This window comes from Macrosteles quadrilineatus, unplaced genomic scaffold, assembly GCF_028750875.1.
Source record: "Macrosteles quadrilineatus isolate MER2022 unplaced genomic scaffold, UCM_ALF_1.0 Scaffold_9__3_contigs__length_116548681, whole genome shotgun sequence".
Taxonomy (NCBI): domain Eukaryota; kingdom Metazoa; phylum Arthropoda; class Insecta; order Hemiptera; family Cicadellidae; genus Macrosteles; species Macrosteles quadrilineatus.
The window spans coordinates 70,810,693-70,828,516 of NW_026542602.1; the positions used below are offsets into that span (position 1 = coordinate 70,810,693).

General features: G+C 38.1%; 1 protein-coding gene across 2 annotated transcripts in view; it reads right to left on the reverse strand.

Annotated features, from left to right (window-relative positions):
* LOC129002909 (E3 ubiquitin-protein ligase Ubr3-like) overlaps positions 1–17,824 on the reverse strand; it is an 89,743-nt gene that overhangs the window by 1,555 nt on the left and 70,364 nt on the right. Inside the window, exons 17-30 of one of the 2 annotated variants that reach the window (XM_054431026.1) lie at positions 12,429–12,575; positions 10,171–10,430; positions 9,380–9,603; positions 8,943–9,130; positions 8,536–8,669; positions 7,629–7,784; positions 7,280–7,416; positions 6,402–6,567; positions 5,567–5,789; positions 4,827–5,042; positions 4,151–4,413; positions 3,336–3,471; positions 2,551–2,759; positions 778–1,049 (exon numbers count right to left, since the gene is read on the reverse strand). In XM_054431026.1, coding sequence (XP_054287001.1) covers positions 778–1,049; positions 2,551–2,759; positions 3,336–3,471; positions 4,151–4,413; positions 4,827–5,042; positions 5,567–5,789; positions 6,402–6,567; positions 7,280–7,416; positions 7,629–7,784; positions 8,536–8,669; positions 8,943–9,130; positions 9,380–9,603; positions 10,171–10,430; positions 12,429–12,575 — 2,731 coding nt within the window. Of the gene's footprint in view, positions 1–777; positions 1,050–2,550; positions 2,760–3,335; positions 3,472–4,150; positions 4,414–4,826; positions 5,043–5,566; positions 5,790–6,401; positions 6,568–7,279; positions 7,417–7,628; positions 7,785–8,535; positions 8,673–8,942; positions 9,131–9,379; positions 9,604–10,170; positions 10,431–12,428; positions 12,576–17,824 lie in introns of both variants that reach the window. The other variant, XM_054431025.1, reaches the window with a different exon arrangement.

Here is a 17,824-nt window from a genome sequence, read left to right on the forward strand (position 1 = left end):
AGGGACAAAATATCAAGTTTGTTGTGTTATAAAATTACTTTGTGCTTTCAACTAGCTAAAACAGTTATCTTAGACAGGTTAGTTGTGTATCTCTTTCTTCCAATGTATTCCTAAGCCAAGTGCCTTTGTCTCCAAAACATATCTGGATCTAATTGGATTTAACTAATAAAGGGTTAAGGATTTAACATAGTGCACAAGGGCCTAGGTTATAGTCTTTGGCCAGAAAAACTCTCTCTTCCTTAGTTGAAAATGCTATCAGTAACAGAGAAATATTCAAATTTGTTGTGTAAATAGTGTAAAATTGTGTGTTATTGTGTCAGTTTGGACTCATTCCCATTCAGGTAAGCCTGCTATCCTCACTAATAATAATAAAGGTTTTTACCTATTGTCTGTAAAATCGGAAATAATCTACAGCTGTTTCGTGCTGTTAGGAATTAATCACATCAGGTTAGGATGTATAGCATGTTTTGTGTTAATTTAATTGAGGTGTAATTTAATGGTGGTTTTTCATGTAATTTCAATCTCCTGCCAAACTCCACCTTGAGGGAAATTAGTTGCACATTCCAAGTTGATGATGTGCTCCACTTCTCTCAGCACAAAACAGCTGTTAATTATACTAGAACAAAGCATATTGATAGACAAGAGGTAACTAAACCCTTATTTACCTAAGGAAGATAGAACTAACTACTAATTCCTCAAGACCCCTCGTAGGGGTGAAATATAAAACAAATTATGCTGTCAACTTTTTTGTTGAACTTTATTATTCGGTAAACATACTTGAGCTCTCTATCCTCCTCGCCGAAGCTGTCGAGGTAGACGCTGCCCCACAGACAGGCTCGTTTTCCCCGTATGACGATGACGTAGCTGCTGGTGACCACCAGGTACATCGCAGTGCCTGCGCCGCAGTCCACACTGTGCTGCACAGCTTCACACACGTTCAGCTGTTTGCAGCAGTTCTCCTTGAGACACACCAGTGCGCCACACACCAGACACACCGACGTCTCCCTGGGAACGCTGTGGCACTGACTGCACTGCCGTCGGTGGTAGTACTGTGGCACATAGCATACATCAATACTTGCATCTTAAGTAGTCATTATAGCCTATTCCTCCTGCATTTACACCAACTTCTTGATCTTTTCCTATCATGATCATCTACATGATGTTAAGATATGCAAGGAAACAAATGCACTAGATTAGCTTTTAGGTTGTGGCAAGATTTTTAATTTTTGCCTGTGCAAACTATACAATTCATTTCAAATATATAGAATAAGCATAAATGAATGGAATAAAGATATCTTACATGTTCACAATATTATTGCAAGATTCCCGCTCAGAAAAAAACTAAAATAATCCAAATCCTACCTGAGAAAAAAGAAAATTTACCTTCTGATAATTGGGTCCTCAACATATCAGTTGAATGGCTGGTATCCTGAATATTTGAATAATTGCCCCTTGCTACCCACCTATCTGAACGTTAGCGTAAAAAATTGCAACACGTAAAACGCATTCTGTTGGAAAAAAAGTGTTTGTTATTTTGATACCTTGAAATTAACCCTCCAAGTGTCCATAGTTTAGGCCTTAATGTCCACCTATTTTTGGCGCATTTGCAAGGTTTTATTAAAACGGATCTGAGAAGCTTAAAACAATGTTAATTCTAATGTTCTATATACCATTTTGTTTGGAAAATCATGGGCTTCAATATCATACATAAAACATAAGGAATATTTGTTTCAAAAAATTTTTTTAGGTAAAAAAAAAATTATTTTGGAAAAATTGAAAAAAAAATAAGTTTGCGCTCAATGAAATCGTATAAATTATAGGCCTATAAATATTTGAAAATAGCCACTTTGTTCTAAATTTAATGAGGATTACAAATATATAATCATATAGTGAGGTAAGTTATCAAATAAATAAGTTATGAGTGAAAAACGGATTTCAGTACATAGCGTTTAGCTAAGAATGCATTCTGGCTGATAATTTACATCAATATCACTACCTTCAACCAGCCCTTCAAAATCACTTAAATCTTCTTATAATGCACCACGTATATCACTACTTTTGATTTTTAACACTAAAACAATGATAAACGTAATAAAACACATCAGTCATCGGTCCGAGGATAACCAAGCTGTTTACGAATACACACGTCAGCTGTCTGCTACAATTACGATCGGCTCGGAGAACATACAGCGCTGAGACAGACCTCTGGAGAAAGCTTAGAATATAACGGAAAGAACGATACCCAACTCGATCCAGTTCAATCCGATTCAATCAGTCATACAGCCTTCGCCGTAAACGATGTTCGTGCGTCAAAAAATCGACGCGTGACACTACACAAAGTGTGTAGCGCGTCGATTTTTCGACGATGGACGCTCGGAGGGTTAATCTACCCAAACTACTTCCACGTCCCACCAGTAATTCAGTTGATTGAATAGCCAGTCTTATTTTTAGCCATGTTTTCTTTGCTATGGCATAGCCTAATGTGTTTATCAATAGCACATTACAAGGGAATACAACCTAGCAAGGATTGCAATATAACCAGTAGCTCACCTGGAATATCTTGTCGTACAGCTCAGGCAGACTCAGCAGCCTGGGCTGATGCCACACCAGGTGTTGCTCGGACAGGAAACTTCTCGCTGTCACCTGGTTGTGGTTGATGAACTCTGACAGCTGACGTGTCCAGGCGAGCAGGTGACAGCCCGTCGGCTCCGGCCAGCTGAGCGCTACCGCTGCATTGAACAGCTCCAGAGTCATGCCACCTGTACAGGGTGGGAGATTAAAATCTAGTTTTGCTTAGAGGGGGATTTTTATTAGTAAGTCTGAAAAAATATTTTGTACAGATAGAGGACCCGTAGATTGAGGTGGATTGCAACAATATCAAGTAGAGTAATTAACTTGTATAATTGACTACAGCTGATTCTTGCTATCAGAAACAGACCACATCATCAGGTTAGAATGTTCAGCTAATGATTGCTCATAGAGGTGTATGTCGGGAGATTTAAATAACACGAAAAACCCATCAAACCTGAAAATCACTGGTCGGATTCTAAGAGTGGTGGGCATTACCAAACCCAGATGCAATTTGATATTGGGCCATCAATTAATGCAGTTTTTAACAACAGGTCAATATTAGATAGTAACAAGACCAGGGTTTCGGCCGTTCCCTTACAAAAAAACCATTAATAAATGCCTGGCACACTAAATCTTTTTGTATTACAGCGTTACAACTTTGCTCACATTGCTAATTGTTATGAAAATAAATTTTCCAATCAATATTAGAAGATTATGATTTTTTTACAAAAATGTTAATTAGTTAAAGGACATTGTGAACATACCTTCAACTAGCTCCAGATAGTAAACAAGTATGACAAATTCACTGGATTCTGTATGAATTTTAGGCAATTCTTGCTCGTACAGATGATGTCTTAACAGCGCTGCAATGCGAAGAAATGGAAGACATAACTGTTGAATCTGAAACAAGGAATTTACGAAACTATAATAGTATACTCGTTACACATGTTTTACTCACAATAACTGATTGCCACATTTGAATAATACAGAGTATACAGAACTTAAATTGTAACAATGTGGTTTGTGTGGCGAGTAGTATCGATCCACCATTTTACACAAACTAAAAAAGAAATCCAGATGCTTTACAGGCAATCTGTTCAACCGACCTTCAAACCACGTAAGGAAACCACAGAAGACGCAAGAAGGAACCCCATCTATGACTCTAAGAGAGGACATTCTAAAATTTCCAAACTTGAAAAAAATATTCGAATATAAAACCAATGAATTTCTAAATGACATTTTTACTCTGCATTTGCTAGTTCACATGAGACACAGTGGCCTGTGCGTGGAACGTATCCAGCAAAGCAAAGGGTGAGCTAGTACAGTACAAGGGTAAACTGTACAAATAAAAGCAGTTGTAGGTAACAGGATCCGAACCCACGACATCGCTGCCTTAGGCCCGAAGTTCGTATCGTTACCGACAGAGCCACCGTCTTACCAAAAAGATTACAATAAAGATTATACGTCTATGACTAGAAAGTTCCCCACACAACAGCATGACACACACATTCACCTCAAAGCTGAAAGATGTATTGCTATGTACAAAATTCGTCAACCTACAATACGAGTATGTACAAACCTGGTTCTCGACGGCTGCGCGGTCGACAGTAGGCAGTTCCTGCGAGTCGCGCGCCTCGTCGCTGAGATACAGTGACGTGTGGTCCAGCAGGTGTATAGTTAGAGCCATCGCGTCGTCCAGTGTACTGACAGTGGTGTCGGGGGCCGGCGGGGGGCTTCGTCGCCACTGACTACGCTGTGACTCTGACATGAGGCACGACAGCTGTACCGTCACTTGCACGTACAGCAGGTTGTACAGCAGCTTCACCACACACGAGAAGTAAGCTGCAACATCATGTAGTGGTAGATAAGTTGGAACAGGTGGGATTGTGGATAAAGTGAAGGACATATGGTAGATGTTTAATTAGAAGGATGGTATTCCTTCTAGTAGGTTTTAGGCTGAATTTAAAAATTGTTACATAAAATTAATTTTAATTTTATCGTAAATAGTACTTATCTCATCTGTGACAAAACTTCAAACATTGTAGACCTTCACCCAGAGATGAATAAGGCAAAAAATAATTTAAATTTGCTCACCATTGTTAGAAAATGCAACAGTTTGCACGCCTCTACATATCAAAAATTATTATTACGATCTGTTACAGCTGTTTCATAAACGTTTAATGTCATTGATTGTCCTAAATCAAATGGCAATAAAGATGTTTTTATCTCACACAACACAAAACTGTGTAACGTACTCTGGTCGAGGTGCAGCGGAAGCAGTAGAATGAACTGTGTGAGCAGAGCGCAAGGGTCACACAGCAGCAGAGGCACGGGAGGTCCGGCCACAGACAGTGCAGGGGCAGAGTCCTGCTGGGGCTCCTCAGTGGCCCCGGACAACTGTCTAAACGTCTCCCAGGTAGGCCAGTGGGCCAGCATACGGGCGTGGACAGCCAACACGTGTAGCAAAGGCACTGCAACACACAACACATAGTATTGACTTTGGAGAGGTTTATGTGCTACGTTTCATGTTACTGTCTCGGATGGTTTAATGAGGCATAAAAGGGATCTAGCTGAAGGACGTTTTAAATGCTGTCACTTTTTGTTCAATTAGTCCTGTGTAATGTGGTACATTTACAACATTTTGATGTTTAAATAGGCACTTTCCAAATGATAAGCAACTTAATGGAATATTTTACAGGAAAGCCAAGTAGCTGATTAAACATTTTTTCAAAAAGGGATTGAATCCAGCTAACTTGACTCACTGAATAAGTGCTAAATTGGAGAAAATACCAATATAATGGTTTGTGACTTTTCTCGAGTATCTATCAGCCCCATACTATAAATTTTCTCAGATAAGCTACCTGAACTCTACTTATTTCTAAAGAAAACTAAAACTAATTTATGAAATAATACAAAATTTGAATCATTCTGCCTTTCAATGAAAACAAAATCGATAGTACACCAAGACTTAACTAAACATATCAGTTTTACTCACTGATACACGATCGCTTGGGTATACAGTCGGTGCTCTTTGGCGTTACCAACGACCCCTCTCGCTGCACCAACTCCACCTCAAGGTTGGTCCGAGCGATGGACGTGACAAACAGAAACAGTGTCTGCGGCAGCCGCGTGCCGCTCTTCTGCTTGAACTTGAGGTATGTCGAGTTGGTCATATCCTCCATGGACTTGCGCATGGCTTCCATCAGGTTGGATACGACCTGTGAGAGCGAGAACAGTTAAACTTTGTAAGATAATAGTTTTAAGTTAAGGATGTAGCATAGAGCACAAGGGAATTGTTTATAAGGAAATCCTGCTTTCATCATAACTTGTAAATCTATATTATAGTCCATCTAAGAGGGGAATACGATTTTACATGTCAATATACTTTTGTCTACCGGTACTATATATAATTGTCTAATATATAGGTAAATGAGCCACTCCAGAGCGTGCTAAAATTAAAATCCCCTCCCTTAGGTTTTGTTAAGGTGTTGAATTGTTTTATGTGACATTAAAGCAGCATTTACAAGAAGCCAGTAGGTAGGCAACCTGCCTCAGGAAACTTGAAATACATTAGAGGCAAGTAACCTGCTCAGTAACATTGCCTACTGGCCTTGTGTAAACACGGCTTAAACATGCTTTTGTTCACAATAAGTTGTTTCATTTTTAAGTTTTAGTTAAAAAATAATAGTATTTGATAGAAATGAGTAACTAATTAAATAAATAAAAACAGCTTTGTTGGTGGTTTAATTTTAATACGCCCACTTTCATTCTAAAAGCACCAAAAACGTCTGGAATGTGACATCTACTACTCACAGCTGTTGTGTACATACCGAGTTAGTGGGCGGATTCTCTTTGAGGAACTTGACCAGCTCAGTGATGGTTGCGGTGAGCGTGACCGGCCTGGAGCGGACGACGGCTGCACACTCGCCCAGCTGTGGCGGTAGTGGTAGCACTGAATTGGCTAGCCTTCGACACAGCGGACACGAGTACTCTCCTCTGTAAACAGTTTAAAAATGCTTGATTGACTTACACGTTTTAGATTAAATCATACAGCGACTAAAAACAATTCATCAAGGTATTAATGTTCTTCTTGGTTGTAGATTTTAGTTTTAGTTCTTGTTTGACGTGAGTAAATCTGTAAACTGTAAATCTGTAAAATCTTTGTACTGAGAAGCACTCAAGAATAAAGGCAGTTTGTTTGATTGAAAAAAAACTTCCTCCAAATAGACCTGGTATTTTAATTATCTATCACCCTATAGGATCTGTATTTTAACAATTGGCTTCTTTTGCTACTTTCGTAAGATATTGTATTAAAAAACTAAAACTTTAAAAATTAACTTTAAAAAAGTAACTTTAAAAATTTAACCCCTAAGAGAAAAAAAAAAACTACTGCTGTAACAGTAAAATACATGTATTAGCTATAACCAACCACTAAACTACGGCTCCGATCACACAGAAACCAGACGATAATAGAAACGTATGCAGACATATAAAATTGACAAACAGTGTGGTATTTAAACCTATGACAGGATGTAATGGGCAATGCAGGTGTTTAAAGCCTGGAACGTATCTTCCCTTGATGTACTCTCTATATTGTACAGGTAGTCATGTCACGCGGAAATACCTTGTAATGACTTACACGGAAATTCGGATAACCAAAGATTGAACAATCATAACTCTACTGGAATCACTTTCACTAGACAGTTACCGTTCAGAGGAGAGCCTCTGTTGGTTACGCAGAGAGCGCAGATAAGCCTTGAGACAGTCGAGATGTAAATGATGTCCACAAGTCTGTACATGGACGCCTCCCTCCCAGCCTAGATTGACAGACACTAGCCAGGACAGCTGTAACACACAAGCACATTGATAACCTCACTCAGACAACTGACAAAAGTCAACAGGAAGACATTAGGATTAGGGTGAGAGTACCAATGAATTAACAAGCTTGTGAATCCAATTGCATTCAACATCGGAGAGTAAGCTATTAAGCTCCAGAGTAAAGAAAGCCCTATCTGTATTTTCCTGTTCCTCCTAATAAAACTGAATAAATTCTGTACCTGGTCAAACTCGCGGTCAAGCTCTTCAATCTTCCGGTCGAAGTCAGCAGCCAAACTGAGTTTGCCAGTCTGTTGGAACGCCTGCCTCTCTTCGTCTGATGTTGGTAGCATTGCAGGATCTGCGCTTCGTCTCTTGTGTCCCAGCACACTTGTAGCCTACCAAGAAAACGTCATTAGTAAAACTCCATTAATCCATATATTCATTTTAACTTTCAAATCAATATAATGTATATTTAAGTTCATGTTGAAAAATGAACTGAAGTTTTGATCGACTTGATCTATAACATTTCTTAAGTTTTTTAACAGATAACAGTAAGGTTCTTGGTTTTTTTTAAAGTCTATGGAATTGAAATTAAGAGTAAAGTTTTTATTTCACAGAATCAGTGTAAAAAAACTAAAACATTTATCCTTATTACTTCCCAATGCTACAGTAGGTGAAGAAAGACGTTTTTGCTTCTGTAGGTGATTGGATTTTGTCATGAGATTAAGATTATTTTCAAAGTCGGAGTGTTTTCTTGATACATGTCCTTGTTGCACAAGTAGGTGGAACGAACTTTACAAGCAGTGTACTTTACTTAATTGTTTCTCCGTAGGAATGTGTAATTATTGGAAGTTTAAATTCAAACTATAAATCACATAGTCTAAGGCTGTCTAACGCTATCTAAGGTCTAACTGCAGGAGAATTGGACAGTCAGCACAACACAAATGAAGAACCGTAGAGTGGCATTTGCTTCCTTCAATTTAGATCTTGAGGAGACATTTTTAGAATGTATCCTTTAGATTGTTGAATTTAATTTTGACTATAAACAGTCTTTTACTTGACGCTGCTTGTGCAAGGTGCAAGTTAGCATCTATTTACTATACCAAATAAAACAGTTAACAGCTAAAAAAACAACACATTACTGACCTGCACCAACACAGCCAATCCCATAGGCTTCTCATCAGTGCTCGGAGAAGTCTGGCTGCAGATAACACAGTCATACTCCTTCTTGGTGGTCAACACTTGCTCAGCTCCGTCCCAGTCCATGCCTAGTGCTTCATCTTCTGGAACCAGTCAGACCAAACACTCAGAAACAGTATCATTGAAACATATGGCTGAATTTTATGGTAATCATCCCCGACACATGTAATTAAATGGAAAAATAGGAACAGCCCAAAAACACATGTTGAACTTGAACAACTGAAAATGAAGTGTTGCATTCTTGATTTTACTGATCAAATACATCAGTTTTTTGATGAAAATTTGTTTCACAATTTTTATCGATTGAATGGAAAAGTCATGTCTTAATTTAATCAAGGATGCCAAAAACCTACCTGTTTCCATTGCTTTCTCCATAAACTGCTTCTGTTTGGAGGCAAATTCCTCCATAAGTTTTTGTTGTCTTTCTTTCGCTTTTCTTCTTCGTTCTGCTCTCTCTTTTTCCTCTCTTTCTCTCCTTTCTGCTTCCCCTTCTTCTGGCTGCCGAGGCCATAACCTCTCTCTTGTCTGCACAACATTATCTCTGAAAACATTAACATTTTGTTAGTAATGGCATACTTCTCAGCTTTCCAAACTGACAAAAGACTTTAGATACAACTGCATACATATAGTACTGAATCCATTAGTAATGCAAATTCCAGTTTACAGCTAATAAACATATATCATAGTTTGCTAGTAGATACATTGCACAAAATAACGAGGATAGACAGTTTATTTAAAAATAGAATGGGACTCTGTAGTAGGATTAGAGTTTCATCTGGCATAATCTTACCGACAAAATGAGTCAATTTCCATAATTCTTCGGAGCACTTTTCCTACAAAGAAGGCACCGTCGCCTATCCGAGAGTCCCGGTCCACCTCCAGCTCATCTGGATTGAAGGAGTCCGGAGCACCGGAGAGGTGGGAGTGGAGCTTCAGTAGAAGTGAGATGATGCTCTCATTGGCTTCTATACTTCGCTCTGGACTGGGCAGCTCTACGGAGAAGTCTGGTTGTTTCTGCCGCATCAACACAAAGGGAAGAATATGTAATTGTTGTTGAAGCAGCTAAGTTTTAAGTTCGCATAATTATACTGCTATTTCCAGTACCACTACCTTGTTGCTTTAACACTCAAGACCTGTTACGTCAAAGAATGGCTCGTAATAGAACTAATAGTAACAGGATAATAGCTTATTATTGTATTTTATAACATAAATGAGATTATTTATAAAATATAAAAATAAAATTTGAATAAAAAGAGAGATAATATAACGTAAATATTAGTTGTGCGAGTAGCTTGCTTTTTGAGCCGAGCTGAGCTTAGCTGCAAACTCGAAAGATGAAACGCCAACGTAGAAAATTGTGCTTTAGTTGAGCTTTTACGATTGCAGTACGAGTCTGCAAGATCATGCCAGGTTCGTGATCCTTGGCTAAAGAAAAAGGTGATGTCGTAGTCAGTAAAAATCTTCATACACTCCATTCCACACTCACTCTGCACAGCTCAAATTACTACACAAAATACATAGTTGACTTAGTGAAGTGATTAAATGAAACATAAAACTAATTTGAGCGGAAAAAGCACCAACCGATCGATCGCTGTGTGACCTCTTGGAGAGCTGAACGACCGTAGTGGACGAGGTACCACTGGAGCTCGGGCCCGGCAGTGCTCGTAAACATTGACTTCCAGGTTGACGACGGAAGTTGATCATCTGACTGAGGCTGTTGCTACTACCGCTGCTACTGGACGGCTGGTGTTGGAAGCTGCTAGCAGAGATCATCTCATTGCCAGCAGTCACTGCTAGTGGCTGGGTGGACGGAGGCAGTGCTTCCATTGGCTCAGACCCTTCTGTTAAAGACCACCACGGTTACACAGGTGATGTTGAGAAAATACTACTAACCGACATTTTAACTCGGGACAAAACATTCTGTAGATGATAAAACGTAAGTTTCTTGAGTATTTAATGTTTGAAAAAAAATACAGGGTCATCCAAGAAGAAATCCACAAATTTTGTATTACATTTTTTCTAACAAACCTAGAAAGTGGAAAATTTAGGAAATCTTATCTTTGGCGTCCACAACATTTGTTGGCTCCATGCCTCAGATGAAAAAAACTACATATTTTTAGAACTGTTTCAATCCATCTTGTGCTACCAAGTTCACGCACGCTATTTGACTCAAAGCATGGCCCCCACATTTAATTGTGGGCCCTGTTACCAGGATCTGGCTCGGGCCCCCCTACCAACCGGGGGGTCGGGGGGGTATGGAATACCCCCCAGCCTAGACGGGGGGTCCGGGGGTTCTCCCCCGGGAAAATGTTGAAAATGTCATGTATTTTAGTGAGTTTTTAAGGCAATCTAGGTATTAAATTTGTGAGTGGTAAATGGCACTTTTGCAGCCTTTTTTAAGGAAGAAAAGAGTTCTTCAATGAGTTTTATAAGACTTAAAATTACAGGAATTCAGCAATTAAAACTATTATATCAATACACAAAAGCTCCATGCCTATTAATATTTTGTCTTTTTTATTTCCCTGTAAAAGGGTTTGGCTATCTTAACTGCTATAATTGTACTTTGTAATATGGAGTAGGAAAAAACTTACCTAAATCGAGTTTAACAGCTTACACCAATGAAATCATATTTTATTCAGTGACAATTTTCATCAAGAATTTTAACAATAATACATTTTTTTGGGAGTGGATGCCTGAGCTGCCGAACTTGCGCGAGTAGTCACGGAGAAAAACGAATGTGCACGAGTAACGCCGAGAATGACCGATGCTGTCGATGCCGATGCTATCCAATCCATGCTTTAGTACAGTATTATACCGAGCGAATTAGTAAGAAAACTTAGGTAAAAATTATTACAATCTTTCATATTTTTAAAACTCCAAAAGTAAAGAATTTTTAAGTTTGTGTCAAATAACCTAGATTGCAATCATTAATTGAAAAATGGAAAATGGAATACCATACATAAAAGTGCAACCGGGACCAAATGTTGATAAAACGGGACAAATACGCGTCCCGAGAGGATTTGTCGGGACGGACCAGTCCCCCTAAAACGGGACGTCTGGTCACCTTAGCTATGGTACATAGTACATGTCAATTTTTCAATGCTTTACAAATTTTATTTTAACGTATAACTATAAGGATTCATTCTTGAAACTATCAGTTCAATTATAAAACCAAACTTTGTTTATTACGGGGAGAGTGAGGTAGGAGGGGCTAGGCGCCTGGCGGGAGGAAAGGGTAGAGGGAGTTTGTGGAGCCGGCCACTGGGGCCCGAGCTGGCTGTTCTGCTGTTGTATAGAACATACGCTCCTACGCAGCTATAGTATTTAAATATAAACTACCTTAGAATCTAGAATTAATGCATTTTAAATTATTAAACTTTGTTTTTTGTAAAATATATATATTATTTTTTATCTTCAATTTATGATCTGCTGTAAAGTGATCTTCAATGGGGAAAAAAATAAAAAAATATGGGTAGGCCCGGGCCCCCTGAGGCCCCGGGCCCTGTGACCAGAGTTGCACCAGCCCCACCCTTGTGGGGGCCATGACTCAAAGTGTAGAAGAGGAAAGAGACAATGGCTAGGACTCTGCAAGTCATTCCTCAATGGATATCCCATCAGTCACATCTCTAAGGATAATGCACTTGCAAGTGAAAAGATAATAGATAATTTTAAAACTAATTGATTTATAAAATGGTCTCAACCAAACCTGAGACAGGGTATACTAACATTCCTATGGGAATATTACAGCTATAACCTCCCCAGTTTCAAGTAACATTGTCGAATAACTTCTTATCGTTTTGAATAACCCTTTGAATTGCACTAATCATCAACAATCTTACCAATAGCAGCCTGACTGTGTGTGTGAGGCACCAAAGCCATCGACTGGGATTGTGGGTCATCGTTGGCAGGCAGCAGGGCTGGCATGCTGGGCACTTGAGGCAGACCAGTTGGAGTACCACTTCTTACCTGCACCCACTCGCTGTCACCTACAATATTACACGTACACTATAGTCTCAATAATCCAACCTAGACCAACACAAGCAAGGTCGGTCAAGAAGAAAGGCCTGATCTTTATTGTCATTCAGCAACATAAAATTACAATAGAAAACGTCAGAAGTCAGGACACAAATATGACATCATGCTTAAATCTATATCATCCTATGAAGCATTGAAAATTTTGTTGCATAAACTGTACATATAGGTCTAATATTTAAATAATATTTAATAATATTATAAATAATAAATATTATAACTAATAAATATGTCACGATTGTGACAGAAATTATATTTTATTTTCATATGTTATAAGGAAATAGAATTGAATGTTAATACAAATCCTGGAAAAACTAGAAGAAACCGGTTTTCTTAGTTCAAGTCGATACCAGCATTGATAACTGCAAACGCGCAGTCTGGTGGCAAGTGTTCGAGACGAGGTTTAGGGTAGCGATGATTCATAATTTGGAGGAGAATCACGTTGTTTCAATCTCATTTTGCGTAGTTGTGGCCGACAGTCAACTTGTTCCCTCGATTTGGAGGTATGTAATGCAAATAATTAACCAATTTATGTTTTAAGGTTATTCCAGGAAAAATCAGTACAACTTCAATTTGTAAATATATAACTAAGCATATTTTTGGTAAACCAATAATATTTTTTTTTTACTTAAATTTTGATAGATATGAAGATTGAACACCACGTGTTTTTGGCTCAGGTTTTAACGAGTGTTAAAAAATTGTTTTAGCTTTGTATCTTAAAAGGGATTAAACTTAAAGAGCATTGTGTCAATCTAAATGATTTTTATAACTATCAGTAACTGTTCAGAGAGAATATTTCGATTAAATTTTATTTTTTAAGGTAAAATTAGGTTGGTTTCAAAGTCATGTTCTAGTTGAACCGACAGGATTTTAATATTGTTTTAGTTTGGGGTAGTTATTAAGGATTTGTCTAAACAGTTATTTATTTCGATATGGAAGAAGGATATGTTTAATTTAGGCTATTTGTGTTTAATTAAAATGTCACAGTAAACTGATTTAGTAATTCGTTAAAGAATCAAGATGTATTAGACACATGTTTGAGACAGCTGATTAAAAATTACTTTGTGGTCAATTTTACTATTATGTAAATTCAGTAAAAGGTAATATGTTAAAATATTTTATGTTTTGTACTTACGAATGATTTTATTTAAAGGGGTTATTTCAAATGTTTGTCAATGAGAACAGAATGAGAATTATTAGTATTCTATGTTAAAATTTATTGGGGAAACTAGACTTTAGAAACGATTTGTGGGAAAATTAACTTTGCTGGATAGATGTGTGAAAGTATGTGTAACTATACTAAAATAAAGATATTAAAGAAGGGATCCATAGTACGAATTTGGAACATGTCCTAGGGTTCAAGTCCCAGAGTTAAACATCGTCGGAGAGTACACCATCGCCTATCTGTTGTCTGGAGGAGCCTGGACCAGTATCACCTTCTTGGGGGGCCTAACAACCATCTGGGGACTATCTGTTTGCAAACCATGGACGTCTTCCCACCAGTAGACTGTCTCCGGCTCAGATCATCTCACTGAAGCTCCACTAAAGATTGAAGACAGCGTTCGTGAAGTGATGAGTACCCTTCACCATGTTACACATCAATATTTTCAAATTTTATGATTAGGCCTATATATGAGTTGTAAAGTAGGAAAGTATGGACTTTGGAGAGGACAAGAAGTTTTAGGGGAATTTTTTTGTAAGGTTTGATCGATCAAAGAAAGGGGAGGGTAAAATTAAAAGGGGAGGGGGGTTAGTAATGGTTGTAAAGTTTATTTTAGTTTATGTGAAGTAGATAGTTTTGTTTATTTTCTAAGGTTTAACATACTGAACATTTGTTAGTTTTAAGATTTTATTTCATTATATTGGATTTTTACTGGAATAATACGACTTCTTATTTCAGCATGTCCTTCTTGCCTCCTTTCACAGCACGTTATACTTGATCTTAAATTTAAGACACTTAGGTGTGTCAGATGCGCCACTCTGCTAATCAAGTTCGTGTTTGTGAGAGGTGGAGAGAGAGGCATGATGAAATAGAGAGTTTAAAGGTTTTGAGTCAAGTAAATAAATCATGGGTTACAATGTTGATCTGCTCCACAAAGATGAGCTGTTGTACGAGTTGCAATGGCGGGGTTTCCCTGTTACTGTAAATAATACTGTAACTATCTTGAGAAAACAACTTAGGAAGGCTTTGAAGGATAATGTACCGACGAAATGGGAAAATTTAACTGTGTTAAGGGTGACAATAGAACTAGACAATTGTCGAGAGAAGGTTGAAGAATTTCGGGAATTACTCGCGAGTGTTGAAGAGATTAAGGAGGCGGTCGGTATTCATAGGTTGAAAGAGCGAGTCAGTCATTTGAGGCGACGTTTGGGTAATTTGCTCGAAAACGGGAATATTCGTTTGCCAGATCAATCGCGAAGCCAGGTTTCAGAATGGGTCAATGAGTCCAATCAGTGGGAAAAGGCACTGTGTAAAGGTTTAGATAGGTTAGACCAGACCGTAGTTGAAGCTAGTTTGAGAAAGTTAAGTGAAACACATGAAGTTGAGGAGAATGGTATCGAGTCGGATAGTATAGATTATAGTAAGGATGTTTTTGAGCCAGAAAATGCGCAAGCGATGGGTAATTTGGATAGGGACCAAACAGCAAGAGATGCTCCAGGGTCTAATGTAGAGATAAGCAATTTGGGTATTGATAAGAGGTTGCATACATCTTCTACTTCTGAGTTGTTTACAAAACTAAAAAATCCACTTGAAAAAATCATACGTGAAATCCCTTCTAATGTTAATGGCTTGGACCACAATAAGTTATTAGCTTTACTCAATGTAGTAAATAAGTTGAAAAAGTGTGGTAAACTTAATGATTCACAGGTGTTAGAGGTTGTAGCTAGTCATGTAAGCGAACCATTGTTGGGTAGAATAAATACGCACATCCAATGTGGGTCAAACGTAAGCTCTGTGCATAGTGCCTTACTAAGGTACTTCATTCCACAGGGTTTATATGAGAAGCTAAAACGTGATCTGGTACATAGACCCCAGGGTCCAGACGAACCTCTTGCCATGTATGTGTGTGAGGTAAGGAACAACGCGGAGTTGTTAAAATGTGATTACTCAGAACGTGAACTGATTGACGTAATTATCGTAGGAATAAATCCGAGGGACAGAAATAAATTAGTTTTCCAGGAATTTCCTAAAAGTTTACAAGATTTGGAAAAAATGTGTATGGTAGTTAAGAATGTTGAGTATAATGACTGGGAAAGGGAACAGATAAGAGGGAGAAGGAATCAGTTTGGCGGTAATAATTCTGGTCGTGGTTATGTAAATAATGTAAATACAACTAATGGAAGAGAAGGCGGGAGTAATCAGATGGAACCACGATTATGTCACTACTGTTCTAAACCCGGTCATTTCATAAGGGATTGTTGGAAACGAGGTAGGGACATTAGGGGAGGTTACACTAGGGGAGGTCACACGAGTGGCGGGTCAAACAGGGGTGACGTTGGGAGTAGGCCTACAGGGACCAACAATCAGGGAAACTAGTGAGAGGGAAGAGTGCCTTCCATAAAACAGGGGACTTTAATAAAAAGAAATTTAAGAAAACATTCAATAACAGTTTATGTAATTTAGATGTTAAGAAACATGTTAAGAATGAGAAAAATCAGGTAAAGAAATTAGAGAGAAAGATTAAGAATAGGCGTTGGTTCAAAACTAAAAGAGGTATTCATAACTTGCCAGTAGTAAATGTACATTTTAGTAACAATATGGTACAGTGTGCATTGTTAGATTCGGGGAGCTCTATAAACATTATAAGTAAGAATGTTTATGATAAGCTGGAATCTAAAAGGCTAGTGATAAGCAGGTCTAACGATAAGGTTAACTGTGTAACCGCTACAAGTGAATCCGTAAACTTATTAGGTAAATGCATTGTGAAAGTAATAATTCAAAATAAGTCATGGTCCGTGCAGTTTTTTATTGCCGAGAAAATAACCTGGGATGTAATATTAGGAGTTAGGTTCATGGAGAAAACGGGACTAGTATTAAATCTAAGAGAAAATAAAGGTTATTTTTCATTTGATATGGACAATATTTTCAATTTGAATGTAAACGAAAGTAACAAGGTGAAAGCTGTCAGTTGTGGTGGTTTAGAGTTAAAGATTGGGCGGTTAAATCTCAAGGACCGAATTGAAAGTTTAGTAGAACGCAATCCACAGGTTTTTACAAATGAAATAGGAAAGGCCTTAGATTTTGAATGTGAAATAAAGTTAAAGGACACTTCTCCTGTAAAGATAAGACCCTATCCTGTTTCCCCGCCAAACATGAAAATCATGCGAGAGATAACAGATTCGTTATTAAAGCAAGGTATTATTGAACCAAGTTTGTCAAACTATTCATCACCTAGTTTCCTAGTTAGTAAAGGGGAGGGAAAAGGTCATAGGTTGGTGACAAATTATAAAGAACTGAATTCAAAGATTGAGCCTATCGTGCACCCTATAGGAGAATTACAAGGCTCATTTAACTATCTTAGTGGAGCTTCAATTTACACTGTGCTAGATTTAAACAATTCGTATTATCAGGTGCCCTTAGATCCTAAAAGTAGGCACCTAACTGCGTTCTCCACTCCTTACTCACTTTACCAATACCGCCGTTGTCCCTATGGACTACACCTTGGATCTGGGTTATTGTCAAGTTATCTAGATAGAGTCTTTGGAGACTTAAAATTCAAGTCTGTAATATCGTTTGTTGACGATATAGTGGTTTTCTCTAAAGACCCAGAGGAACATATGGAACATTTAACGGAAGTTGTAAATAGGTTATCAGAAGCTAATTTGACTGTTAATCCAAGTAAGGTGCTGTTTGCTGCGGAGGAAATAAGTTTCCTAGGACACCGGGTTTCCCACAACACACTGAAAGTTGACCCAGATAGGACAAACGCTATTAGGGAGTATAAGAGTCCGACATCTGTGAAAAACCTAAGCAGGTTTATTGGAATGATTAATTTTTACTCGAGGTTCATTGAAAATTATGCAATATTATGTGCCCCGCTGAATGAGTTACGAAAGAAAAATGCTAAGTTTATATGGACAAATGAATGTGAAGCTAATTTTCAAAAGTTGAAGGAATTAATCAGTAACCCTCCCGTGTTAAGATTACCAAACTATGACATGCCCTTTATACTGCAAACAGATGCGAGCCAAGTAGGTTTGG